Source organism: Gopherus evgoodei, chromosome 14 (assembly GCF_007399415.2).
Source record: "Gopherus evgoodei ecotype Sinaloan lineage chromosome 14, rGopEvg1_v1.p, whole genome shotgun sequence".
Classification (NCBI taxonomy): domain Eukaryota; kingdom Metazoa; phylum Chordata; order Testudines; family Testudinidae; genus Gopherus; species Gopherus evgoodei.
The window spans coordinates 25,990,157-26,016,514 of NC_044335.1; the positions used below are offsets into that span (position 1 = coordinate 25,990,157).

A 26,358-nucleotide genomic window follows, 5' to 3' on the forward strand; every position below is an offset into this window, starting at 1 on the left:
GGAGGTGGGAATGCAGGCAGAGGAGTGCTCAGAGTTTACTTTGCAGGAATAGCTGTGATGTTTGCCATATCTGAAGGTCTGATGCGCCAGCCTTGGGCCATTCTCTTTTGCAGGCTTTTGTGCCCTGTGAAGATCCCCTCTGCAGTAGCACTGGCCTCTAAAAGAAATGAGTTCCCTTTGGGGATGGGAAACACGTGAATGTGCTCACAGCCCTGCAGCCAGGTGAGGAGCAGGCCAGGTGCACACTCTGTTCTGCGGCTCGGCTTCAGGAGTTCTGACGGCCAGAAATAAACACTGCTGTCTGTCAGCTGTCAGTATGGAATTTGAATCCACAGCATGGATAGCTCACAGGACGTGGTTCAATGCAGAGTAAGAATTCAGCTCTCTCACGGCTTGTGCCAGCCTTATTGGGAATGGTGTGTTGGTGTGCACAGAGAGCTCCCAGCAGCTGCAGTACCTACCCCTCCCTGCAGGAGTCACTGCAGGGCATGAGGCAGGAACACCGGCTACAGAGGCAGTCACACCTGCTCCAGACTCGGCGGGGGTAGAAAAAGGACAGTCGGGAATACCATAGAGGTGCTTGCTGTGGCCAGTAATGGGCAGCCCAAAAGCCTCTGCTCTCCCTGTGGGAGATGAGCTGTGCAGTGGGGGTGCTGGGCTATGGACACTGAAGGGATCAGGAGTAGTGTGATCTGAAAGGTTTGTTAGCACTTGTTTGGGAGGGTTGCCTGGCTCGGGAGTAGTGAAGTTCCAAGCGACTTATGCCAGGTTTCCTGCACAAGTGCAAGTTAACCCTTCATTCCCCAGCCGGTCAAGAATGTTTTGAGAGAAGGCTGTTTTATTGAAAAATGCAGATGCGTTGAGATAGAAACTCTTAGTGGGAAAGTGTAGTTTTTCCTGTTTCCAAAAAAGGTTGGAAATTGTTGAAATAGGACGTTGTGACATTGATTTGAAACCAAAAGTGAAGCATTTTTTGGTTTGAAACGACTTTATTTTGGAGTGTAAGTTAATTTATTCTTTAAAATCAAATCTTTGACAGAAACATTTTGAAATTAACTAACAGTTTCCATTGACTTGAACAGAATTTGTTTTTCAGATTTTCGGTTTGCAAAAGTGTTCGAGATTTCGATTGTTTTGTCCTGCTTTGGGATGGGAAAAATATTCAAAACCTTGAAAATTTCCCTGCAACAGGAAAACCATTTCTCTCCAAGCTCTCCTTCACACTCCCCTTGCCCCAGCCTGTGTTCTCTGGGAGCTACCAGAATATGAACAATTACTGATACTAACCTATGACCTCCCCTGTCCTGTGTCCTCTGGGTGCTGCATACGTTGCAGAACAGCAATTTCAGAAAGGGCTTGGGGAGTTTGGGGACTGTATTTTATATTGCTCCAGAGATAAGGCCCAGGAGCAATGTTATCGACTGCCCAGACAGGCAAGGGACACAATGAAATAGAACTAATCATTGTTTTTAAAAGAACCACCCCAACCCAAAATAGCTTTCCTGGACATAAAAGGCTCACTGTTTTCAAGGCTGTATTCTTCGGGTATGTCCACACTGCGATAAAACACCCTGGGTTGGCCCATGTAAGCTGACTTGGTCTGTGAGGCTGTACAATTGCAGTGTAGATGTTCAGGCTTGCACTGGAGTCTGGGCTCTGAGACTCTCCCCCTTCTGGGGTCCCAGAGCCCCAGGCTTGGGCTGCACCACAATTTTACAGCCCCACAGCCTGAGCCAGCTGCTAGCCCCAGGTGTTTCATTGCGGTGTAGACATACCCTTAGAGGCCAGACATGTTATCACACCTGTCAGCATTTGACATGGATGCATAGGGACATTTTAGAGAGGGAAATCAGGACAGGCCTTGGAGCGCATGAGAAATCCTTTGGGTGGGGCAGAGCTTGGAGAGGCAGAGATGGGAACACGGTAAATATTTTAATAAAAATAAGCACAGTCTTTCCTACCCAGAGAGGGTTGTTTTGGGTGTCTTTGTGTGTATGTGCTGGACGGTGAGGAGGTGAAACCCAGTGACTCAGCTTTGCTGCAGACAGAAAATGGTCGGTGTCTCCTTCTGGCAAGGCCTGCCCCATGGGCTGCTCGGAAGATGAGCTGTGACAATGCTGTTAAATGGATTCTTTCATTTGAACTTTGGTGATTAAAGCACCACACAGCCTGCTTGCCTGTGAGCCGCGCGGACTGTGGGCAGGGGAAGAGACAATGGGAAGTGGGAGGACGGAAGGATGGGGAGAGAGGGGAGCCAGGGAAAGGCAGAAGCCCAGGGAGCGAGAAGAAAAGCCAAGGAGAGCAAGGGAGCGAGAGCGAAGGGCTGGAAGGAGGGATCGAGGGAGAAGGTGAAAGAACATGGAGGGAGTAGGGGGCGCGGCGTAGTACGTTCCAGAACCCCCTTTGCACAGCAGGGAGCTTGCCAGCAGCAGCAATGTCATCTCCCTGGGCAGAGACAGCCAAAGCACACAGAGCTGGGGGAGCTGGAGTGGGGCCTCTATGGCAGGGAGAAGTTATTGGCTAGTTTAGCTCAGCTGGTTGGGGTGGCAGCCAGGAGGCGTTGATCAAATCACACTGTCTTTTTGTCCTGTCCTTCCTCTCTCTGTTTCCCTCCCTAATGGAGGAGGGTGTTTAAAGTCTCACAGATCTTGCCTTTGGGCGAAGGGTGATTTGAGGATGGGGTGGCAGCACAGCACGCTCAGGCCTGACCTGCAGCCGCTTTGGGGATTGTGCCGGGAAAGCCTGGAGCTGAAGAGATGGGACTGTGCTGGCTATCGCATCATGGGGACCAAATCCTCCCCACTCAGCTCAGCCAGCCCTCCATCTACCTCCCCTGCTCTTTTAGCCCTGGTTACTGCCCGAGCACACATGGAGCTCTGCTTATGCACATCATTGCTAACCATCCCCAGAGCTGGGCCTCTACTCAGCTCTGCTGATGCACCCAAATCTGCCCCTGCAGCCCCCTGTTATTCCAGACCTGGATCCCTCCTGAACAGAAACAGCCAATCATGGCCCTTGGTGGCACCCACTAATGGGTTGCAGGGAGCATGGTCCAGACCACACAGTTCATTTCACTCATGTCACCAATCTCTGGTGGTGAAAGGGCCGGGTGTGATGTTGATCTGCTTTCATGGGTTGGGCCGTATTTGAGGCTTGAGTGGAAACGGAGCCATGAGGAATAAGAAGCAATTCTGTCTGCTGCCTGAACTTCTTGGGAGTTGTCTTTGCCCTAACCTGACCCTCTTGCTCTCTCTTCTGTAGGCCATGGCAACAGCCTCTGGCTTAGCTGCACCATTGCTAGCACCTAGTATGGACATGATTTCCCGACTGCCGCTAGGCCAGGGACTGAAGTTCCACTGTAGACAAGGTCTGAGTGGTGTTGGGAAGGTGTATTCCAAAAGGTGTGAGGCACTGGTTGTCCCTTAGGGCACGGCCCAATAGGGCTGAGCCTGAGTCGGCTACCCCCCGATGCAGTGCAGGGATGTGTCCAGGAGTGGGCTGAGGCTAAGAAGCTGGGTTTCCTGGCAGATGGCCTGTGTCACTATGCCAGTTAACTGCCCATCCCTGAGAAGGGGGTGGGGAGACCTGGGTCAAAGTGGGGAATGTGTAAGGAGGTTTCTTGCCCAAACAGCTGGGGGAGGAGGGGGAATTTATCTCTGATTTACCATGGCAGGTGCTTCAAGGTGTCCCACTACCTCTCAGAGAATGAGGACCAGGGCACTGCTCTGGATACCCCTGGCCCAGCCCCCAGGCGGGAGGCTAGTGAGTGCTTGGAGATCCATGTACCTTTGCTGGTGGAGCTGAGTGCATTTCACCTGTGGTGCCTGCAGATGTTTCATCAGTGTTCCATGGCTTGATCTCTGCCCCTTACATCACGGGCCTGGCCTGATGCTCTCAGAGCACTGCTTTGGTTTTTAATTATTGAGGGGTTTTGACTCAGCTCCCCCATGGGAACAGCCCGTTAGAACCCCAGTATGTCTGCAGAAGCTACTGCTATGGAATCCAGTGCAAAGCAGTCCAGGGTGAGCCACGGGCTGGCTCAGAGAGCCCCCTTTAAAGGAATAGGGATATGCATTTCTGCATGCAGATAATACATGGAGCTCAGACTAGCAGTCTGGGCCTTCAGCTCCAAAAGCATAAGCCTCTCACTTGAGCTTAGGGAGATCTCCCACCATGGGCCTTAGTGATAAATCCCATATCCTCTCCTAGGGCCCTCCATTCCCCTTGGCTTCCGCTGTCTGCAGCAGGTCATACTGCTCTGCCTTGCCATACACTTAGCCTCTGTTTGAATCTAATGCTGCTTCCTGCACCTGAGCTGAGCAAAGGTTTAGGAACCTGCAGAAGAGCTGGAATCTAAAAGGAATGTTTTCAGGTTCAGGCACTGTTAAAATGCAACCTTCCCTTCCCTGGTCCCTGCTGTAGCCGTGGCATCTTCCTATCCTCAGCCTGGGTGACACTGGCACTTGCTTTAGAGTGACAGATGAGGAGTTCAGAATGGTGCCCAGTGCCCCATACATATGGCTGCCTTTGGTGCTTTCCAGTAAAACCCCAGGACAGCAGTGTAGTGGGGGGCCTGGGGCTAAGGCAGGCTCCCTGCCTGCCCTAGCTCTTCGTGGCTCCTGGAAGCCCAGAGCCCATACTTCCTCCTGCACCCCAACCTCCAGCCCCAGTGAAAGTGAGTGAGGGTGGGGAAGAGTTAGGGAGGGAGCAGGGGCGGGGCCTCAGAGAAGGGGCGGGGCAGGGGCATTCTGTTTTGTGTGATTAGAAAGATGTCACCCCTAATGACCAGCCTACAGTGATCATTACAGCCTAATGTTTTTAGCAGCATGGTTGCCCTTTCCTCTCCTTGGCCACAGTGTATTTGAAGATAGGTCCCTGGCTTCAGGGGTGGGTATATGTATTTTGCCACCCCAAGCACGGCAGTCAGGCGGCTTTTGGCGGCATGCCTGCGGGAGGTCCGCTGGTAATGCAGATCCGGCGGCATGCCTGCAGGAGGCCCATCGGTCCTGCACCTTCGGCGTACCTGCCGCAGAATTGCTGCTGAAACCGCGGAACCAGCAGACCTCCCACAGGCACCCTTTGAAGGCAGCCTGACTGCCGCCCTCACAGCGACCGGCAGGCGGCCTCCCGCAGCTTGCCGCCCCAGGCGTGCCCTGGTGCCTGGAGCCACCCCTGCCTGGCTTTCCCTCTGTCCCTATTTGTAGCTTCCTAACCTGGGTGGGACAGTTGCCTTCACTCAGTGCAACCTGGCGTCCAGCAGAAAGAATTTCTGGCCTCTCGGGCTGCTGAACTCAACATGTAGTTGACCACGGTCATGACCCCTAACCTCCACCCACCACCTTCTCTCACACCTGCTAGGTGCTACTTGGAAGGGTGTGGCCTGTACCTTGGAAAAGCCCCCTGGAACGGAGCACAGAAAGGCTTCTGCTTGCAGTAGACAGAGCTCCTTTTTTGGAAGCTCAGTGTGAAAGGCCAGAGCCTACACTTGGGCCTCTCAGCTGCGGTCGTGTCCTGGAGGAAGAATTTCAGTCTGAATACGTCCAGTTAACATGTGCCTCTGAGCCTGGGTGGTTGCCCAGGCGTGGTGTGGGCAGGCAGGGTTGGCTGTGGTGGGACGCTGTGGACCTGCTGGGGAGCTAGCACAGGGACACATCACACTGAGGAGGAGGAGGAGCAGCACAGTGTCCAGAAGCGAGAAGACCTGGAAGCCTGGAGCGGAGTGGGGCCGGTCTAATCAGCTCCCACATGACCCTCCCCAAGCCCCTAGCGCAGGGCGTGCTGGAGCAAGGAGGGATGTGGCAGAGGCATGGCTGGGGCAAACTGAGCTCCTGCAAACCCCAGTTGACAGATGGTCCTTTGGGGGCTGTTGCCCTCCCCTGTAGATTAGAGCATCTCCCAGTTCCCTGATGAGCTGAGTGGAGCTGGGGCAGCACCAAATCTGGACCTGAAACCTTGGGCCTAAGATCCACGCTGAGGAAGTCGTGATGTAAGCAATTAACTACTGCCCATTGCTGAGCCGCTTCGCCAGCCGGGGCAGGGGAGGGGCCGCGTGGGATAACGTTGCAAAGGGCACATTGCCCCAGCACATAAGAGGATGACAGAAAAAGGGGAATAACTCTGTTTCAAACGCACACGCTGGTTTTGTTCCTTTGTTTTGTGTTTCACTTCTTCGTGCCATGGAAAGAGGCTTTTAAAGATTCTTTCCCCTCCCCCTGATTTACCTGGAAAGATCAAACTACCCTGTGCTGCCTTCCTTCTCTGTTGCTGGAGCTGTGGCAGGTTCCTCAGGCCTCCGATGAAGGAGCTGGGGGCTGGCGATTCTCTCCCAAAGAGATCCTTTTCCCAGCTGTGTCTCAGGTGTTTGAATTAAATAGGCTTCAGCAAAGTGAGTTTTAAGCAGTCTGACTAAAAATTCCTCTCCTTCGCTCCTGTGGGCTCATAAGGTCACTCTCTGGCCAGGTCGGAATCCCACTCGTTCTCCGGTTTTCCACGGAGACCTCCAGCCAAAAGGAGCAAGACGAGCTGAGCTTTCCAAAATTCAAAACCAACCCAAATCAAAAACCTCTTTGTGAAAACGGGTCAGGCCTCGTTTTTCCACCCTCTTCTGGTCACCAGCCGGCTAAAAAGCAGCAGGTTTCCCTGCAGGGTGTAGCCAGCCTGTGGAAGTCAGCCCTGCAGGAGCTTGTTAAGGAGTAGGGCGGGGGCCGGATTTCAGAGCAAGGCTGGGTGGTTTCCTGATCCCTGTTAGTTGCACCAACCCAGATAATGATTTGGTTATTCAAATCTCGTGCTTTAGGGCATGAGCTGATTGCTTAGGTGGGGCTTGCTAGCGCATGCTTCATTGCACAGCCTCTTTGGTGAGGTATGGGATCTGGGCTCAGTGCCCCCTGTCTCCCTCAGCTGCACTGAGCAGCACTGGCCCTAGGCTGGAGATGGGCCCTCTCACTGCTGCCTTAGGGAGACTCCTGTAGAGCACTTTGCTGCTCAGCGCCGCTGAGGAACTAGGAGTGACTTTGGAGCTGGGAGACTTGCTGCTGCCTGTCACTGGGATTAGAGGCCTGAATACAAAGCCAAAGCATGGTCAGCGTAGGCGCCCCATTCCTGGGTGTCTGGTCGTAGCTCCCAGGACCCTGCAGACAGGCGTCACAAGTGCAAGCTTTCTCCCTCCTCCCTTGTTGCCAGGGAAGGAGGGACCACGGGGGGCACACAGCTGCCTCTTGCATAGACTGGCACTGTGCCCTCATGCATGTCATTTCACGGAGCCCAGTGCTTCAGGGGGACTATCCCACCGTGGGGTCAGACAGCAGGGAAAGAAGGTGCGCTATGGTTCTGCATCAGGGTCGGGCTGACTGCAGCCCTGGGGGCTTTTCTTTACTGCATGTTGTGGGGAACATGAATTTGCCATGGAAGATGCCCTGTGTCAGCTCAGTTGGAACATGGCACCCCCCAGACCCTGGGCCAGGGTGCAGCCGGGGCCCTATACCAGGTCAGTGCCCTGAATACCTGTGGGGCTGAAGTTGCTTTCTACTGAATCTATTGGATTATTAGCTTTGAGTTTGAATTCCCACTCTCCCCTCTGATCCTTCCAGGCTAGTGACTTCCCCTTTTAATTCCCAGGGCATCAGATCCCCCTTTGCGAAGGGGCTGCAGCCACCCCCATTTAGAAATGTGGTCCAGGCGTTCTGGGCATTTTTAGGCAATCCCACTAGTTAAAATGCTCCCCACGTGCTGACGTCACCGGCAGCCTGCCAGCTGGGGTGTCCTGCTTGTTGGGTGTCCCAGGATCTGGGCTCAGTGCCCCCTGGGCCTTGGTTTGGGCTCCGTTTGCAGGGATTGTTCTCCGAAAATGCCTGCAACTCGTCCCCTAATTTCACTAAATGAAAAGGCCTGTGTTGCCCCAGGGCAGTTTAAGAATGGATCCTTTGATCCTTGGGATCCATGTCTGGGGGTAGCAGGGGACTTGAGGGTGAATCTGTGGCAGGGCACAGGCAGATTTCTGCTCATCTCCCGCCTGCTGGGTTGAGCTGCGTTACTTGAGATGGAGGGAGAGAAGAATATATTGGGGTGGGCTGGGGAAGTGGTTCCATTTAGGGGGCCCTTGTATTGTGGTGGATCTGAAGCACGGCGGGTGGGAGTATCTCTCAGCAGGGCAGCTGGATCTGCTGGCCCCGGGAGCTGTGATCCCCACAGTGCTGGCTGTATTGGAGATGAGGGCCCCTACTGTGGAGGACTCATTAGCGAAGCTGGTCATTTGAGTGGCTCCACGATGTTAATCCCCATCACTGCGTTCAGCTGCGTTTGCCATCTCGCTAAGCCTGCCTGACAATGGACAGGCTGCATTAGGCCTGACGCTGTAAATTCGGGGCTCAGGGACAGGCAGTCCCTGCTTTTGAAAGCTAATTGCCACGTGGCTTCTCTATCTCCAGCTCAGGGCAATGGAGAACTTGTGTCACGTGGCCAAGACCTCCTATTCCTGGCCAGGTGAGGGTCCCATACAGGCTGTGTGTCATGCCCCTCCCTCAGCTGCCTGAGGGCCCGCTGGCTGCGTCTGCCCCAAGGGCTCTGTGACATTCTCCGACTACTGCTCCAGCACCTGGACAGGACACCCAGCAATGACCCTGCTGACAGCAGCCTTTGCGAGTGCTTCACCCAGGGGCTCGCCACTGGCTGCACCGGCGCGGGAAAATGTCATGGAAACCTGGTTGTGGACAGGGCCAGGGAGAGTCCATTGCAGGAGGGCACAGGAATCCAGAGCAGGTTCTCGCTGAGCCAGGGGCTGGTCCTAGAGCCCACTGTGGGAGGGCACAGGAATCCAGCGCAGGTTCTCTCCGTGCCCTGGGGCTGGTCCCAGAGCCTGTTGCGGGAGGGCACAGGAACCCAGCGCAGGTTCTCCCTGTGCCCAGGGTCTGGTCCCAGAGTCCACTGCAGGAGGGTACAGGATCCTAGTGCAGGTTCTCCCTGTGCCCAGGGGCTGGTCCCAGAGCCCATGGTGGGAGGGCACAGGCGTCCAGTGCAGGTTCTCCCCGTGCCCAGGGGCTGGTCCCAGAGCCCATTGCGGGAGGACACAGGAACCCAGTACCGGTTCTCCCCATGCCCGGGGGTTGGTCCCAGAGCCCATTGCGGGAGGGCACAGGAACCCAGCGCAGGTTCTCCCCGTGCCCAGGGGCTGGTCCCAGAGCCCATTGCAGGAGGACACAGGAACCCAGCACAGGTTTTCCCCATGCCCGTGGGTTGGTCCCAGAGCCCATTGCGGGAGGGCACAGGAATCCAGCGCAGGTTCTCCCCGTGCCCAGGGGCTGGTCCCAGAGCCCATTGCGGGAGGGCACAGGAATCTAGCACAGGTTCTCCCTGTGCCCAGGGGCTGGTTCCAGAGTCCCTTCCAGCTCAGGTTCTTCTTCCTATTCCAAGTGACTAACAAGTCAGCAGAGCCCTGCACTGGTCAGATGTACCCCACCCTTGCACTTTGCATGCTGGCTGAGGGTCTTCCCCCGTCCCCGTCCTTCCCTGCAGAACTGACCTCCAGGAGCAGCTGCTAAAGGAATGGAAGGAGGGAGTGCGCTGGTGAGTGTGATCTTCTGGCTGCACCGTGGGCTGGTAACCGATCAAGGGTATGACTGTGATTTCCCTACCGTGGGGTGAAGCTCCATGGAGAGGCTGAGCCTGGCAGGGCCTGTTGTGATGGGGACTTGCGGGGCTGCTATTGAGGTGTCCGGACAGCAGGCTCAGTCAGCGTGCAAAGTGTCATCGAGTTTGGAAGCCCCTGGCGTAGCTGTTACCAAGAAATCATTAGCACCTGGAATGCTGCTGGGTGTGTGCCTCCCCACAGACACTGGGGAGATTGCTTCAAAGGCCAGGATGGCATTTAGTTCCCTCTCTCTCTCCTCCTTCTCCTTACCTATGCAGCTGCAGAATAATTAGTCACCATGACGACAGAGACGGGCCCAGACTCAGACGTGAAGAATGCCCAGGAGGAGCCCCCGCAGCAGCAGCTGGAGGCAGCAGCAACCAGCCCAACCACGGTGACCACTGGCTCTGGCCCGACGGCCAACAACCGGGAAGCTGAGGCCAACGAGAAGCCCAGAGCTCAGGCTGACTCCAGAAGTGCGGAGCCGGTGAGTGGGTGGCGGGCCAGGGAGTGCCAGTGAGGTGCTCGGACCCATGGGCCTGAGTGCTCGGTATTGAGTGGGACGCTTCCTGGTCCCAGCGGGCAGGTGCCCACCCTGTCGGTGGCCACTCTCAGCAGAGGGAGGGGATGGAGGTGGAGTCTGAGCTCCCCACTAGAGGGAGCTCTCAGGGCAGGCAGGGAAAAGCCTGCCCACGCTGCACCTGTTCTGTGGAGGCCTTTGGTCTCCATGGCTGGCATCATCTGGCCCCTTCCCTCTTGCCAATAAAGACAGTTCCCTTGCAGAGTGTGATTAGACCCACTGGGCACTGTCTCCCTGAGCCTCTCGGCACCTGAGCCAATAGGAGGACACTGAGGATGTGAGGAACGATATTATTAACTTCACACAAGCCAGCTGCCCCATTTGCCATTGGGCAGTGCCTAGTGGAGCCATCCAGCCATTGCACACAGAGATACCACGCAGCCTGGAGCTGGCCCCAGGATCTCCACTCAGCAGCCTCTGCCTGCTGTCTGCCATATTGTGCTGGGGTTCAGACCCACTCCAGGAAGTGCATGTCTAGGAGACATCCACACATCAGGGCAGACTGATGGCGCTGGGTCCCCCTGCGTGTATGGCCCACACACCCTCTTGCTTATCTGCCCTGCAGAGGGGTTTAGAGAGTGGTACAGAAGCTGATGTGTACCAAGTCAGTCTGTGCCTCTGCCCAGAGTAGCTGCCTTTTGCTTTAGCTCTCCAAGCTGTATAACGGGATAGGCTGGAGTAGCTGGTGCCTGTTGAGTGGGTGAATGGGGGACCCACCCTAGGCCACCCCAGCCCACCCCACAAGGGGCTAGTGCTACAGGACTCTGCACAATCAGCATCACTTTACAAACTCAGCTTGCTCATCCCAATTAGAGTAGCAGAGCTATCTCCATCCACCCTCTGGGCAGAACAGGAGAGACACCCCGCCCCCCAGTGCCGGTCTTGCCCAGCGCTGGGTCATGGCTTTGGGAGCCCCAGGTAGAGAGTGAGGAGCAGTGCTGGGAGCCCAAAGGAACATGACAGTGCAGGAAACAGAGTGCTGCTGAGCAGCTGCCAAGGTCCCCGTACCCAGCTGCAGGGTCAGGGGCTGAGGGAGGCAAGTAGCCACATGCCTCGATGAACTGATGCAATCCCTGGCAGAGCTCAAAGCTGCCGAAGGGCTGCTGTAACCTGTGCTGCTGTAAAAGTCCTGTGTTCTCCAGCCCTGCCCCGGACACCTCTCTACTAGCTGGAAAGGAGGGAGTGCGGTGGAGCAGCTATCTCACTGTGTCCTTGGGGGATTCCCTCCTGCTGCTCTGAGCTGCTGGAGTGGAGTGGCACCAGAAATGGGAGCTAAACCTGTGTCTCCTCAGACAAGCTAATTCTTCTCACGCACACAGATGAAGGCTTCTCTGGGAGAGGTTTACTGAGAAGAATTTCTCAGACCTCTTGGTGAAGCCTGTTCAGTTGTGGAGGAGGGCACTCCATGCGATTCCACCTCTCCTACCACCAGCCCTGCTCCCAGCCAACTCCCTAAGCCAGGCTGGTGACTGAAGCAGGCGGGGCAGAGCTCTGTTTCTATCACACATGGCTGAACTGCTGGCAATGCCATCATGTTCCTACTAGCAGAGCGAGACAACTCAGGAAGGAAGCCTGTGATGGAGAATCAGCTCACAGGTGTCATTTCCCAGGGTCACTTTTCTGACCTTGTTTGTCTGCCAGACAAAGACACAGGATGGAAGAATGGAGCCTGGCTCATCAGAGACTGAAATAATCTCGCAGTTTCATTTGGCTGCAGGATTCCTCTTTGCCTTGCATCCAAAAGTGCTGTATAGTGTCCTTCCATGTTCGTTAACCTGCCAACAGAGAGCTCCACTAACACTAACTCAGGAGGTTGAGCTGCCATCCCTTCTCTAGTCCCCAGACCGTGCTCCTTTCCATTGCCTCTGGAAAATAACTCCCAAAGGGGCCAGAAAGAAAGCCCCATGCCTCAGCCAATGCACAAAGAGAGAGGAGCGAGATTTCACACTACCGGTGCCCGGAAATGCTATATGAGCCTTCCCGGAACCCTAGGGACCTATTCGTGTTGCCGAAGCCTGTGCCACAGCATCTGCCCTGCGAGGCTGAGCTGTGCTGGTGTGGGTAAAGCTAGTGGGAGTATCTCTGCCTAAGCTGCAGTCCCACTTTGCATTGCAGTATAGACATACCCTGGGTCGCTTCTTGGGGGAAAGGACCACGGGGAGCTGTGATGACCTGAGAAGAGGACTTGGAATCTACGACCTAGGATGGGGAGTCTTGGCTTCTCAGAGGAAACATCTAACCAGGCCGATGAGTCAGAGTTATCATGGCCAGGGCAGTTGTGTTGCCAGAGGAGGTAGGGCCTTTCCTGCTGCAGTGGAAAGGGACAATCCATATCCTGCCCAGGGGAAAATTGCCAGCAGTATTTCCAAGCCGATAAATAATTGAAGCAAACCCAACATAGCTGCTAATTGCAGCAGGTGGAGGGGATGCACAGTGCATGCTAGGCACCAGTTGCCAAGAAAAAGCCATTTAACCCCATAGGAGAATCAGTCCCCACAGTCTTATCTCCTGTGATTGGCCACAGGCCATGTTCTGCTTTCAGTCACACTGGGGTCATCCTGGACCCACCCCAGCCTACCGACCAAGAGCCTCTCTGTGCTAGAATGACAGAGATAAGCAGCAAAAGGGTTTGACTGTTGGCTCAGAAAATATCTAATGCAGGTGATTGCAAAGAGCCGTTGGTCACTGATGAGCAGAGGCAGCTGGTGCAAGGGCAGTCAGAGCTTATGTGGTCCCTTACCATCTCCATGAGAGTCCTCACTTTCTGTGGCCACATGGTGAGGCTCTCACTGCTTGCCCTGGGTTGGTTGGCCAGACCTTGGAAGCTGCTTAAGGCCAAGAGGGGGAGGAAAACACAGGGGAGGAAAAAGTTGCTTCTCGGGGTGTCGTGAGAGTAGTGCTTGAAAAGGGTGCCTGACCCCCTTAGCTGCATGGGCACAGCATGGGCAGCGGTGATAAAAGCGCCCCCACCCCTGCCTTATCAGTCTGCCTTGTCCAGACTGGGCGGTGAGAGGAAAGCTCCCTGGCCCATATGGACAAGAAGAGAGTAGGCTGAGAAACCCACCAAGCTTGCTTCCATTTGAAACTTGCCGTAGAGCAGGGCTTGAAGTCCAGTCAGCAGAGAGCACTGTCTGGCACCCTCCCTTGTCTCGTGATGTGGGCAGCAAGGACTTGATTGGGGCCTGAATCCCCATGTGGGGAGGAGAAATGGGAGCTCACGATGCCACTGCATCATTCACCTCCCAGGGTCACCTGCTGTGCAGCTGCCCGGAGAACCCATTCCTCCATACTGCCCTTGTAGGGAGTTCTGGGTGTGCCGGGCTGCTGAGCCTGAGCTTGGTACCCAGAGTCCCAGCACATGAGGGTTGTGTCTTTTCAGCTGCTGTGGGGCAGACAGATCTTATCATCTCAGCAGAGGCGTCTGTGGGCCACTCAGTGCATTACTTTGAGGGAGTGTCAGACAGCTGTGACCCAAGCCCCAGGAAGCACTGATTTGCCGGCAGGCATTATTGTGTATCAAGTGCCAGTGTGCTGAGGGCTGCATTCTGATCTCAGCTACACCTGTGTCAATGCACAGTGACCCTGCTGAACTCCATGGGGTTACTCTGATCAACACTGGTGTATGGGAGAGACGTCCGGCTGGCCCAGATCTCCACCTTCCTTTTCTTCCTGCAGCCCCACCCTGATTTCTGATGCTCCATGGCATGCAGGAAGACATGGGAAATCTCTTGGAAAATCCAGGGAACAGGCTGTGCACTGAGAATCTCTCCATGGCAGACCTCAACCCCTGATCTCAGGAGATGCCAGCCAGATTCATCCTTCAGAGGCTGTGCTTCCAATCCCCCAGGCCCAGAGCACAGGCAGGATGAAGCTGGGCTGGCACCTCCTGGCACTATCATGCCATGCTCTGGCTAGCTCATCTCCTGTGAGGGCAGGTGGTCTGAAGAGCTGGATGGCGCTCAGCGCCTGCCTCTTTATAGCCCTCCATTCAGCATAGGCCCCAGCCCTGGAGCTAGGTGGTGATACACTGCAGAGAGTTCAGCAACTGGCAGTCTGGTGAAAGAGGGCTGGGCCATGCACGGGGATAGGAGGTGTTCAAACTGTGGTGGTGAATAGGCTGGGCTTTGAAAATGCCTCTTCTCTGGAATGTGCCAGTGAGAGCCGCAGCCCAGCACCATGAGGGAAGCAGGGACTCCCATGGTGCTGCCATCCCCTCCTGTGCAGGGAGAGAGGGGTCACTTGTGGTCTCTCCCACCAGCTCCCATTTCACTGAGGGGCCAGGAGGGAGGGATTCCTTCAACCTTTGCCTGGTTTTCCGACCCTCCTCACTCCCCACAGGGATCCCCCCCATGCCCCTCAGTGCAGGCCAAAGCCAGAGGGGTCTCTTTGTATCAGCCAGTTTGAGGACAATGAGGCTCCTACCCCTTCTGCTCCCCACTAGCCCAGCATGCCTCATCCTGAGATAGCTCCCAAACCCCATGGCTCCCTGGTGGCAGTTGAGGGTACACCAGCCGGACCCCCATGCGGGTGCAGGAGGGTAACACATGTTTCTCATCCCCCAGGGCATGGATTTGGAGGAGAAGGACTACAGCGAAACAGATGGTCTGTCTGAGAAAACCACGCCCAGCAAGACCCAGAAATCCCCCCAGAAAATTGCCAAGAAGCTCAAGAGTGCCACCTGCAGGGTGAACCTGCTCGACGCCTCCGAGTATGAGTGTGAAGTGGAGGTGAGTGACTGGGGTGTGTCACCTTAACCCCGTGTGTCTGTCTGTCACCCCATCTCGCCTCCCTGCCTGGCTCTGCTTGGCCATCATCCCCTTTCTCACCCTTAACAGTGGATAACCAACCACTGGACCAGCTTACCTGGGGCTGTGGGGGATTCTCTGTCACTGGCAAGTTTTAAATGAAGATTGGACACTTTTTTCTCAAAGAGATGCACTAGTTCACACGATTTTAATTCAGGGAAGTCCTAGGTCCTGCATCACACAGGAGCTCAGACTAGACCTTGGGAGCCACATGTGGCTCTTTTACAGTTGAAGTACGGCTTTTGGACCCCCCTGCACCCCTCCCCCATTCTCTACCTACCAAACTGGGTTGGGGGAAGTTCAGAACCTCTGCCTTGCAGTAGGGTGGTGAGGTAGGGGCTTCTGCCCAGTGGGGAGGTGGGTCTCAGGGCTTCAGCCGTACAGGGTGTGCCTGCTGGGGCTCGGGGCTTCAGCAGGAGCAGGGCTGAAACTCCAAGCCCTGGCAGGTGCCTCTCAAGGGGCTGGATCCCAACAGGTGCGCCTCGGCTCTCAAACTTCTGAAGATCATTGGATGCACCTTGGCGGGTCAGTAAGTTTGGCCACCCCTGGGCTAGACAATCCCAGCAGGTCATCTTGGCTTTGCAATCTGCGACTCCCTTGGTTTTATAGCGGGAGGCCAACCTGCTTTGGACCAGAGAAATCAGATGCACAAATTAATGGCGCTCCTGTGGCTGTCAGGGTTGGTATAAAATGAAGACAGACTGGACTAAGAAGAGAAAGAGGGAAAGAGAAACACGTGACAGGCAGGTGCACGTGCTCACAGTCATTCATTTTGGTAGACAGACATGCCTATATGTGCTCTCACACACACACAAAGCTACAGTGAAGGAACATTAGTAAGGTTGCAGAGTCAAACATTCAGAAGTTAGGAAATGCCAGAATTAAGGTTATCTGTGCAGCCTTAATTTGTCTCCTTCACGCAGATGAATTCTGATACAGTCTTGAATGACATGATCACATCCACAGGACCCCTGCCTCACCCAGTGCACAGAATGGGTGATGCTCACTTAGGCTACCATCTGCACTACAAGCTAGGGGTGTGATTCCCTGTGCATGTATACGGAGTTGTGCTAGTGGGAGAATAAATAACAGTGCCTGCAGTAGCGCTGGTAGCAGCAGCCAAGGCATGGCTTTGCCACATATAAACCTGCCTAAACTGGAGGGTATGTACTCAGCGTGGCAGCCATGCCTCCACTGCCGTTACCTGTGCTACTGCGGCTACACTGCTCTTTTAGGCTTATGCTAGTTTGATGAGCCCAAAGTGTAGAGGTAGCCTTAGTGAGCAGGTGTTCCATCTTTTGTTTTTTCCTCGTTCTTCAGTGTGTGGCCACAGACCTCACTGACAACTGCTGTTCCAACCCTGCGCGGAAGCCAGAATTGTTTCCACATGGGCTTTTTTATGCTGCTCATTACTTCAGTATCTGAGTGCTTCACAAACATTAATGAATGTATCTTCACAACTCCCCTTTAAAATGAGGGGGGGTTATCCCCGTTTTATGGATGGGAAATGGAGGCATAAAGAGATTAAAGTCAAAGGTATCCACTCAATTTGGGTGTCCAATTTGAGACACTTGGGACCTGATATTTCAGCATATTTAGCATTCTTCTTCTAGAGCTGATCCCTAGCTGTATTCCACTGTGGGGATGTACGCACTTTGTGCACCTAGAGGTGGAGTGTTTTGAAAGCAGAGTCTGTTGGTCCACATGTGTGCCCTAACAACAGCTGATACAACTTGCAGGGCAATGGCTACTGTCATCATGATATGCAGGGACTCTTGGCTCCATGCTTTGGGGTTTCCCTGGGAGATTCACAACCCCAGTGAGGACCTACCCTTTGAGATTCATCTGTTCAATCCAAAGATGGATGAGTCCTTATGCACTTTAAAGGACTCCAGGGCCACCATCCGCTCCCTGGGAATATACAACTGCCCCAAAGAGAAAATTCCACCAACGATAATACAAGCCTAGACGGATGGCTCAACAGTTCTTCCACCAGAGACCTTATAAGGCATCCCACAGGAGGCAGAGAGCTCAAAAGATCCCCTTCCCCACACCTCTGCAGTGTGTTCCCAGCACTTGGCTAAATGTTATTTTTGATGAGAGCTTGAGAACCACAAACCACGGAGTCCAACACCTCCTGACTACTACACACCCTGTGGTGGTTGTCTAGCACTCTTTATTAACACCTGGAGTACCAGAACAATGGATGGGTGCTCTGCATTGTCCATTCCGGCTGTATGTTAGAGTTTGCATCCCTACCTTCTTCAAAACCCCCTCGCCCACCATCCCTTGGGGGCCACTCTCATGAGAACATTCGCAAACAAGAAGCAGAATCTCTCTCACAGCGAGGAGCGAGAGAGTGGGTTCTCTTCAGTGCCAACGGAGGGGTGTTTACTCAACCTCTTTCCTAGTCCCCCAAAAGAAAGGCAGTTGGAGACCCATTCTCGCCCTTGCCATCTCAACCGCTTTGTGCACAAACTCCAACTTTTGTAAAGTCACGTTGGCATCTGTAATTCTACCCCTGGAAAAAGGCCTGTGGTTTACAGCTCTTGTCATGAAGGACATCTACTTTCATGTAGACGTTCACCCTGCTCATCAACGCGTTCTCAGATTCATAGTCCGCTCTATCCATTTTCAGTTCAGAGTGCTCCCTTTCAGCATTGCTCCCACCCGCAGGGTCTTCACTAAGGTGTTCTCTGTCCTATTAGCCAGTTATTGTAAGATAAGGAACTTTCTCTTATAAAGCATTTCATGTGTTCAGAGCACAGCTCCCATCAACTCCAGTGACAGTTGTGAATGCTCAGCACTGCTGCAGATCAGACTGCAGACTCTCAATCGGGCATCCAGAAAATAAAGAACACACAATTAGTGCTCACCCATGAAAAGTTTGGTTTAAGTGACTTGGCTAGCATCACCTGGGAGCTCTGTGGCAGAGGCAGTAATAGAATCCAGTTCTTCAGGGAAGCATTCAACTGCCTTAATTATGAGACCATCTTTTCACTTCCTACAATCTCCTATCTTGTTCGCTACATGCCTTCCAACTTCTGCAGCAAATGAAATGGGTCCTACAGACAGTCTCCTTCACTAATAACCGTGATTCAGGTCCATGTAATGGAGCAGGAATCCTGTGGCCAAAATATGTGATTGTGTAACTGAGGACTATCACAGTGCATGCTCACAATGTCACAGGCCACCTTAATTGTGCCATTTCCTAACTTCTGAGCACTTGACTTTGCAACCTTAGAAATGTTCCTTAAACATAGTTTTTTTGGATGTAGATTTCCTAGGTTTTGCAAAAGGCAAACTGAAAAAACAGAAATTCCTTCATGTGGTATCGAATTGACACCCACATGGGTCCATCAGCAGGGATCCATCACAGAGACATCAGCCACTTGAGTAAGTGATAGCAGTGGTAGGTTGTTATCCTGTACGTTGGCCAGCATTAGAGGGGGATAAGACACACACTTTGCCAGTGGGTTTCTCTCGTATTTGCTGAGAGCAGAGGAATGGTAAGACTCAGGAATCTTGGGTTCCATTCCAGGCCCTGGTGGGAAACGTGCTCTGGTGGGCACATACTCTTTTGCCCGTTTCCCTACCCCTCCAAGCTTGACCCCTTCTGCCCCATCCCCTCCAACCTGTCCCTGTCTCAGTCTTGTCTCTTCTCTATCCCTGGCTCCTTGTCCCAGTCACATTCTCCTCACCTAGCCAGTCTTATTCCCCACACCTCAGGATTCTCATCCCAGCCCCAATCTCCTTGCCCAGCCAGCTCCAGTTTCCCACTTCCCAGTGACTCATGGGATATGTCTCTGTTCTTCCCCCTTGCCTCCAGTCACACACCCTCCCCACCCACATTTCCCATCCTCACTGACTTCTAGTCCCAGCCTCCCTCCCCAGGCTCCTTGTCTAATCACTGTTCCCTCCACCCCCATTTACGGACACACATAGAGACCCATGTTTTCACATGTGCAGGTTCACACTCCTACACCCAGAGACGGGCAGACACGTGCAGGTGCAACCAGAGAGACATGTGTACGTAGGCACAGATAGACGCACATAGACCCACACTTTAGGAGACATGAGTGTACAGACAGGCATGCCAAGGGACATATTTGCACACCTGCATGCACAGATATGAGCACGCAGGTTTGGGAACAAGCCAGTGACATAGCTCCGTGTCTCATCCCCCATCCTCTGATTTCCCACCTTCAGAGCAGAGCTCTCCCTTGCCAGAAGCCATTTCTGCCTCTTAGCTCAGTAAGGCACCGAGGGCGCTGTGAGCTGTCTGGGTCAATAACAGAAATACACATGCACATAGACACAGACGAATCCCCAAGTGCGCACATCCACACATACGCACGCACAAGAATAGAGCGAGAAGGCAAGTCTGACTCATGCATTTCTGCATGGGGGCTGCCTGCTATTTGTGTATCATAGCAAAAATGAAGTGTGTGTGTGTGTGTGTGTGTGTGAGAGAGAGAGAGAGAGAGAGAGAGAGAGAGAGAGAATGAGCCTGTGTCACTGGGATAGCGGCTGGCCTTACTAGAGAGTGAGGGAGTTCTTGCAGCAGGCAGAACAGTGATACTCAGACTGAGACTCGTGAGATGCAAGCGGCACTTTAACGTGTCCCCTGCAGCTCTTTGCAGCACGTGAAATTAAAACAGTGTGATTTCATTATTAGCCAATCTAAGTTATTAACTAGTCAGGATGTGTTTACTATGTTATTAACCAATTGGAGAATACTTGGTCATTCATTTTGTTGTAAGGATAATACTGTAGAAAGATGTGTCAAAATAGTAAATGAAACAATGAATTCTCACTACTGTGGCTCTTTTGGGTAATGTTGACCATTAATTTGGCTCCTGAACCATTGAGGACTGAGTATCACTGCTGCAGAGTGGGATTAGCCGATCGCAGGGAAGAAGGTGTGGACAAAGCAGAAGTGAAAGTAAGCCAGTATGCCGTGCCGGACTGGACCAGCTTCCCTGGCAGTGATTTAAAGGGCCCAGGGCTCCAGCCTCCGTGGGGTGGTGGCAGGGCTCCCCTAGTGATTTAAAGGGGCCGGAGCTCCGTGGCAGCCAGAGCCCTGGGCCCTTTAATTTGCCCCTGAGTCCCGGGGCTCCCAGCCGCCTCTGCAGCTGGTAGCTCTGGGGTGATTTAAAGGCCTTGGGGCTCCCAGCCACAGCCGGAGTCCCAGAGCCTTTAAATATTGAAAGACCCCGCCTCTTCTGGTTGAGGCCATGCCCCCACCCAGGACTCCGGCATGCTGGTAAGTCCTTTAAGTTACTTTCACTCCTGGGACAAAGCCATAGGCGCCATCTTTCTCTGATGCTGGTAGGTGCTCAACCCCTGCTCTGCTCCAGGCCCTTTTGAAAGAAATGAAAATTTGTCACTGAAGTTTATGAAACAAATTGAAAAATGTCAATTGGGGTAAAAAAAATCATCATTTTGAATTGAACTGAAATGACAAATGTTCATATGTTTTTATTTTTGTCCCCCACCTCCTCCATGTCCCCCTCCTGTGGAAAAAGGGGATAATAAGAAAAAAAGGAGAGGGGGAAAATTGCCAAATCTGTACAGTGATTTTTTTTCTCATTTTAAATCAGATCAGAACAGCAACTGCTGCTGTTTGGAGCTGTCCCGAGCAACATAAATTGTGGCATAAAACTGAGTGGTTTTTTGCTGCCCTCCTTGCTCCTCACCTGTTTGGGACAGCAGTCATGAAATTGACCCTTCTTGTTAATGTCATTCAGCTGCTGCTCCACAAGGCTCCGACCAGCAGCAGAGGCAATGGAGCTGCCAGTCTGCAGACTCAGGAAGATGGCACTTAATTGCGTTATACTCTGTTTGTGTCTCGAAGGTTATCTAAGAGTCATGAGGGCTGGAAATGTATAAAAACTGAGATTCTGCAGAAATTGTATCCTCAGTGGCCCACGTTGATCTGGGAGGCTGTAACTGAATATTTTGAACCCTGGTACTGGTGGTCTAGAAGCTCAGCAGACAGAGAAGACATCAGTTTGTGTTTAGGTCATGGGTCTCAGAGGTCTCTATTGCATAAATTAATGTCAGAACCATGGCCTTGAGTTTTCCATAGATGAATGGGAATATTAAAGCCTGTGGCTGGGATTGAGTGGGTGAAGGAATCCGAGTCCGCTTTGTTCCATTGATCTCAACGCTCCAGCAGCCCTGTGCTTTAACTGTCATTTTTAATAACTGCGTTTTTATTTACTGCAGAAACACTGATTCTCACAAAGCAATAAATAGAATGGATCATTATAGCAACTGAAATAATCTCTCAAAGCAGGAGAGATGAGCTTTTCCGAGCCCTGTCACAGCACATGAATTTCATCGCCCTTCCCGGATGACTCTGATTAATATTTACCCAACAACAGACACAAGCGTGCGCCCACAAATATCTGCATCATACCAGATACATAAGCCGTGTCTTGCTGTTTCCTTATCAGAATACTACTCCTGTATGTAGCTTAGGAAACAGTAGTCTCCTGGTATCTTACTGCCTTTTGTTTCCGCTACTGTTTTGTTTATAGTCGGTGGTGAACTCTGCTCTTACGAAATTCCATTCACTGTGGAGTCAAGTTAAAGTCCTAGATTGTTGCAATCTTTTGTGCTGTGCAAATGGTAATTTTGGCTAGTGAGGAACCTCTACTCAGAGAAAAGCCCTTTGGGGAAAAAAGAAATTGCTTTCTTAAAGGGGGGCTTGTGCTGTATTTATGGTTTCTTTCTCTCCCCTTTTCATTCCTCCCTCCCTTCCCCTCCTCCCCCCTGTATGTATATTTTTGCCTTAGTTGTGCATTCTAGACAATAGTTATATCCCTTAAAAACAGGCAGGGATCAAACACACAAATCCAATACCCTTTCCTGAACAAATTCTGCTCTGCAGTACTCCTATATCAAAAACGATATAGGAAGAAACAGAAGGGCTCCAGAAATGGGAGACTGAACCTATTAGAGGCATAAAAAGATTTCTTTATCAGGAGAGATTGAAAAGATTGGGACTTTAGTTTAGAATCAAGGTAAAAAAGGAAGTACATGATAAAGATATATAAAAGAATGCGCGGTCTAGAGAAGGGAGAACAAGTGCCCCAATTATCCAGTCTCATATTACAGGGACAAAGAACCACTCAGTGAAATTGGAGGATGACTCATGTAAAGCTGATCAACAGAAATTATTCTTCTATCCACATAATTAGCCTGTGGAACTCTCTGCCACAAGATAGCAAGAGACCAAATGCTCGGTAGGATTCAGATGAAGATGGAACATTTAACTGGATAATGAGAACACCCACTATTACATTAGACAGGAAAAATATAGGAATATAAGCGGTATAAACCTTCCTGCTTCAAGGCGTTAACCAGCCACTAACTGTCTGGGTCAGGAAGGAACTACCCCTGCAGGCAGGCTATTGCAGAATTGCCCACTGTGATTTTTCCTGCACATTCCTCTCAGGTATCTGGTACTGGGCAAAGACAGGCTCCTGGGCTTGCTGGACCACTGCTCAGATCCAGTATAGCAGCTACTCTGCACCTGTGTTGCTTTAAAGTGGGAGGTGTGCCAGCAGCTGGGTAGGTCTCCATCGCCCAGATCCTGTCTACATCCCACATTATAGAGTGGTAAACACATACACTGCCCTGTAATGTGGTGCTAGGGCTCTTCTGTGTGCCTGCCCTACTTACCGGTGTGAAAACTCTGCACCAAGCTGCCAGAACTGGTTGTTGCAGGATCAGTTCATCGAATGAATCTGTCCCATGAATATATAGGAGATGGTGCTGGCTCTCTGGGGATAGGGGATTAGGGAGCTGGGACAGGAATGTCCTGGAGGGAAACCCTAGGGGAGGCCGAGTGCAGGGAGGGAGCTTAGGCTGAGTTTTGTGCTGTTATTGTTTCAGGGTCCCCAGTAAAGCCAAAGCCCAGGAAGAGCGGAGAGGGGGTGCAGGGAGTTGGATACTGACTCAGGATATCCTAGGGGACAGTCTGGAAGGCACATTGTCCTCCTGGGCCAGGGGGAGCATGCCTATAGCCACACCCTCGATGGAACCATTGTCTTTCCCTTCTCCTCAGCCCTCCCTGTCCCGTTTGGGTGACACTCGTGCCCACAGGGGCACTCCCAGGGTGCCGAGCCCAGGCAAGCACCGGCTGTGATTACGCTTGGTTGCTGGGAGGGGAAAGCAAGGGGCAGACACTTCCTGCGTCCCCCGGGTCCTGCTTTTGCCTGTGTTCTGATGGGCAGCTGCAGCATGACTGGCCTGGGAAAGGGGGAGGGGGATCCTGGCTCCAACTCCCCTGCCCGGCTGTGTCTCCTGCAGAAACATGCCCGGGGCCAGGTGCTCTTCGACATGGTGTGTGAGCACCTCAACCTTCTGGAGAAGGATTACTTCGGCCTGACGTTTTGTGACTCCGACAGCCAGAAGGTAAGGCTGGGGCACCGAGCCCTTGGTCGGGCCTGTTTGATGCCCTCCTCCCCAGCCCCACCCCACCCTCCAGGCCGCAGCCGTGACCACTGGTTGTGTCATTTCTTGTTGTTTCAGAACTGGCTGGACCCTTCCAAGGAAATCAAAAAGCAGATCCGCAGTAAGTCGCCAGGGCCAGATTAACAATATGTGGGCCTGGCACCAAACATATTTGTGGGCCCCCATAAGGGCAATGGAGCATGGCATGGGGAGGTCAGTGCCCAGAGCAAGGGGCCAGCCAGGGGCAATGGGGCATGGCAGGAGCAGCTCCGCTCTGCCCAGCCCAGTGTGAGAGCACTATTTACAAACTGCCAGTTGCCAGACACACAGTGGCCTGCCCAGCCCTGTGCTGCCAACATGCCCCTTCCCCTTAGGGGTTGTCCTATGCCACGCCACACAGCCCCCCTCCACCCAAAACCCCATAGGTTCCGACTCTGTGAGTGCTCCAGGGCTGGAGCACCCACAGAAAAAAAATAGTATGTGCTCAGCACCCACTGGCAGCCCCGCTGATCAGATCCTCCCCCCGTCCCCAGTGCCTCCCGCCTGCCACTGATCAGCTGTTCAGCAGTGGGCAGAAGGCGGTGTGGGGGAGGGGAGGAGAAGGGGCAGGAAGAAGTGGGGGCACTCTGGGCAGGGTGTGGAATGGGGCAGGAAGAGGCAGGGGTGGAGTGGGGGCAGGAAGAGGCGGGTGGCAGGGCCTTGAGGGAAAGGGTGGAGTGGGGATGATGCTTGGGACAGAGATGGGGTCAAGCACCTGTGGGGAAATCAGAAATTCAGCACTTCTGCAACACCTTCCCTCTGACTCCGTATAGCCAGAGCCTCCCCAGGATCCCCTCACAAATGCAGAGAACCCTGCAGGATGAGACAAGCAAATGGTGGGCGGGAGGAAGCCAGCAAGCGGAGCAGGTCGGGGCCCCTTCTGAGCATGGGCCCGGCTCCGTGGTGCGACTGGCACCATTGTAAACCCAGTTGCTGCTCTGAGTTGTTACCTCCCCATTCTGCTTACCCAGTGGGAACTTCGTCCCCTTGGTGCAGCCCACGGGGGGCAAGAGAAGCAAGGGGAAAGGTGGAAAAAGAGCCTGATTCGCAGAGATGCCAAGCGCCTGGAGTTCCCCTGGAGGTGGATGTGAGCTGTAGATGCTGCTCAGCTCCTCTGAAAACCGGGCCACTGGCATCTGGTCAGGGACAGCTGGAGAATGCATGGCTGGTGCTGTGTGCACCACTGGCAGAAGGAGCAGACTGGCATCCAGAGCAGGGCTCCGGTAGCCGATGGACCACACGTGCCACCGCTCCTGTGGAGGACCTTTCTTATGGCAACTGTCTGGATGGCTTTGCTGCTCCTTCATCCTGCAGTGAACACACAGCTGGGCATCTCTGTGGAGCTTGGCGGGCCCTGTTCTCCCCTCACTCACACCATTGTCAGTCAGGAGCCACTCCCCGAAGTCACTGGGTGGTCCTGGCATGAAGCTGTTGTGAGATGGGGAATCAGACCTTGTGTCTGCATCTCTTGCGGCTGTGTCGGGGCGATGCCCCTTGGCTTGGGAGAGGGTGCAGTGAATCAAGGGGGTGATATCTGCTCCCTCTGCTGAGGGTGTGTGGCTGCCTTCTGCTGCTGAGGTGTGCAGGCCCTGGGGCTCCTTGGCGGCAGGATTCCCAGCTACCATAAAATGCCCACGAGTCATTAGAATTACCCACAGTGGGATGGGGGGCGGCAGTGGGGATCTCCATCCTTATCCCCTTATCCTTAGGATCCACCCAGCTGCTAACAGACATCCTTGTGACAGTCCCTGCTTCCTCGGAGAATGGGTGGGCAGGGGCTGGATTGATGTGATGCCCAGAGGGGGCTCCGGTTCTGCCTCGCTGGGCAATCAGGAGAACCCGGGCTGGCTGGAAGTGAGTTCCTGGGCTGACAGAGCAAGATGGGGCTGGTCAGCTGGAGGAGGAGCAGGAGATCCTAGACTGGCTGAAGGGGGGGGGGGGGTGGCAGAGCAGGCCAGCAGGCTGGTTAGCTGGGATGGGCCGGGCAATGGCTTGCAGAGACATTGCAGGGTGTGAGGGAGACCCTCACCAATAGTGGACCTCAGGGAACCTTGCTGGGAAATGCAGGGCTTGTTGCTGTGGAGACAGGAAGAGATGGTGTCCCTGTATGGTGGAAGATGGGCAGGTCTCGTCTGGGCCAGTGATGCTCTCAGCTGGACAGACGGTGGTAGGGTCTGCAGGAAGCATAGTCTGCAGATCCCCTGAGCAATCCATGGTCGGCGGATTAATCTCTCTGGGCGCTTGGGTAGCAACCCAAGGGGAATCGCCTCATCTTTCTGCCTGCCCCGGGGCCCCTGGGGGTTGGGAAGGGGTGAGAAACAGGCATGGGCTCCCTACACTGAGCCCAGGGTGGGGAGCGGGTGCCCTCGGGGAGGTCAGTCCAAGACACATGGGGAACATGCTCCCCCTTATCCTCTCTCTTTTCTTCACCCTAGGTGGCCTCTGGAACTTTGCTTTCACGGTTAAATTCTACCCACCCGACCCTGCCCAACTCACAGAGGACATCACAAGGTGAGGGGCTATGGGGCGCTCGGTACGCTGCCCTGCCCCAGGGCTCTTCCTTCCCTCCCTGACAGACAGCATCTGTCCAGAGAGCCAGCGGCACGATGGATGGGACCGTGTGTGTGTTAACAGCCACCTGTGTGTAGGACTTGGCCACCTGTGTGTGTTGGTTGGGTCAGGGAGGGGACTGGCCCAGTGTGTAGTGTGGTGGAGTGCAGGAGGTGTGCATGCATGGGCAGGTTGTGACTGTGTTCCTCTGGATGTGCTGTGGGTGGGCAGGTCTGGGGCTGTGGGCAATGGGGTCAATCCTGTGTATGGGGGGAGTGTCCATCCCTAGCAGA

The 26,358-nt window shown here is 53.6% G+C and overlaps 1 protein-coding gene across 12 annotated transcripts in view; it reads left to right on the top strand.

The window, feature by feature from the left end:
• Positions 1-26,358, top strand: part of EPB41L1 (erythrocyte membrane protein band 4.1 like 1) — a 161,343-nt gene that overhangs the window by 86,848 nt on the left and 48,137 nt on the right. For all 12 annotated transcript variants that reach the window (XM_030533303.1, XM_030533308.1, XM_030533306.1 and 9 more), the window contains 5 exons: positions 9,904-10,112; positions 14,768-14,932; positions 23,333-23,437; positions 23,555-23,597; positions 25,951-26,026. In XM_030533303.1, coding sequence (XP_030389163.1) covers positions 9,924-10,112; positions 14,768-14,932; positions 23,333-23,437; positions 23,555-23,597; positions 25,951-26,026 — 578 coding nt within the window. In that variant the 5' untranslated portion in view covers positions 9,904-9,923. The remainder of the gene's footprint in view (positions 1-9,903; positions 10,113-14,767; positions 14,933-23,332; positions 23,438-23,554; positions 23,598-25,950; positions 26,027-26,358) is intronic.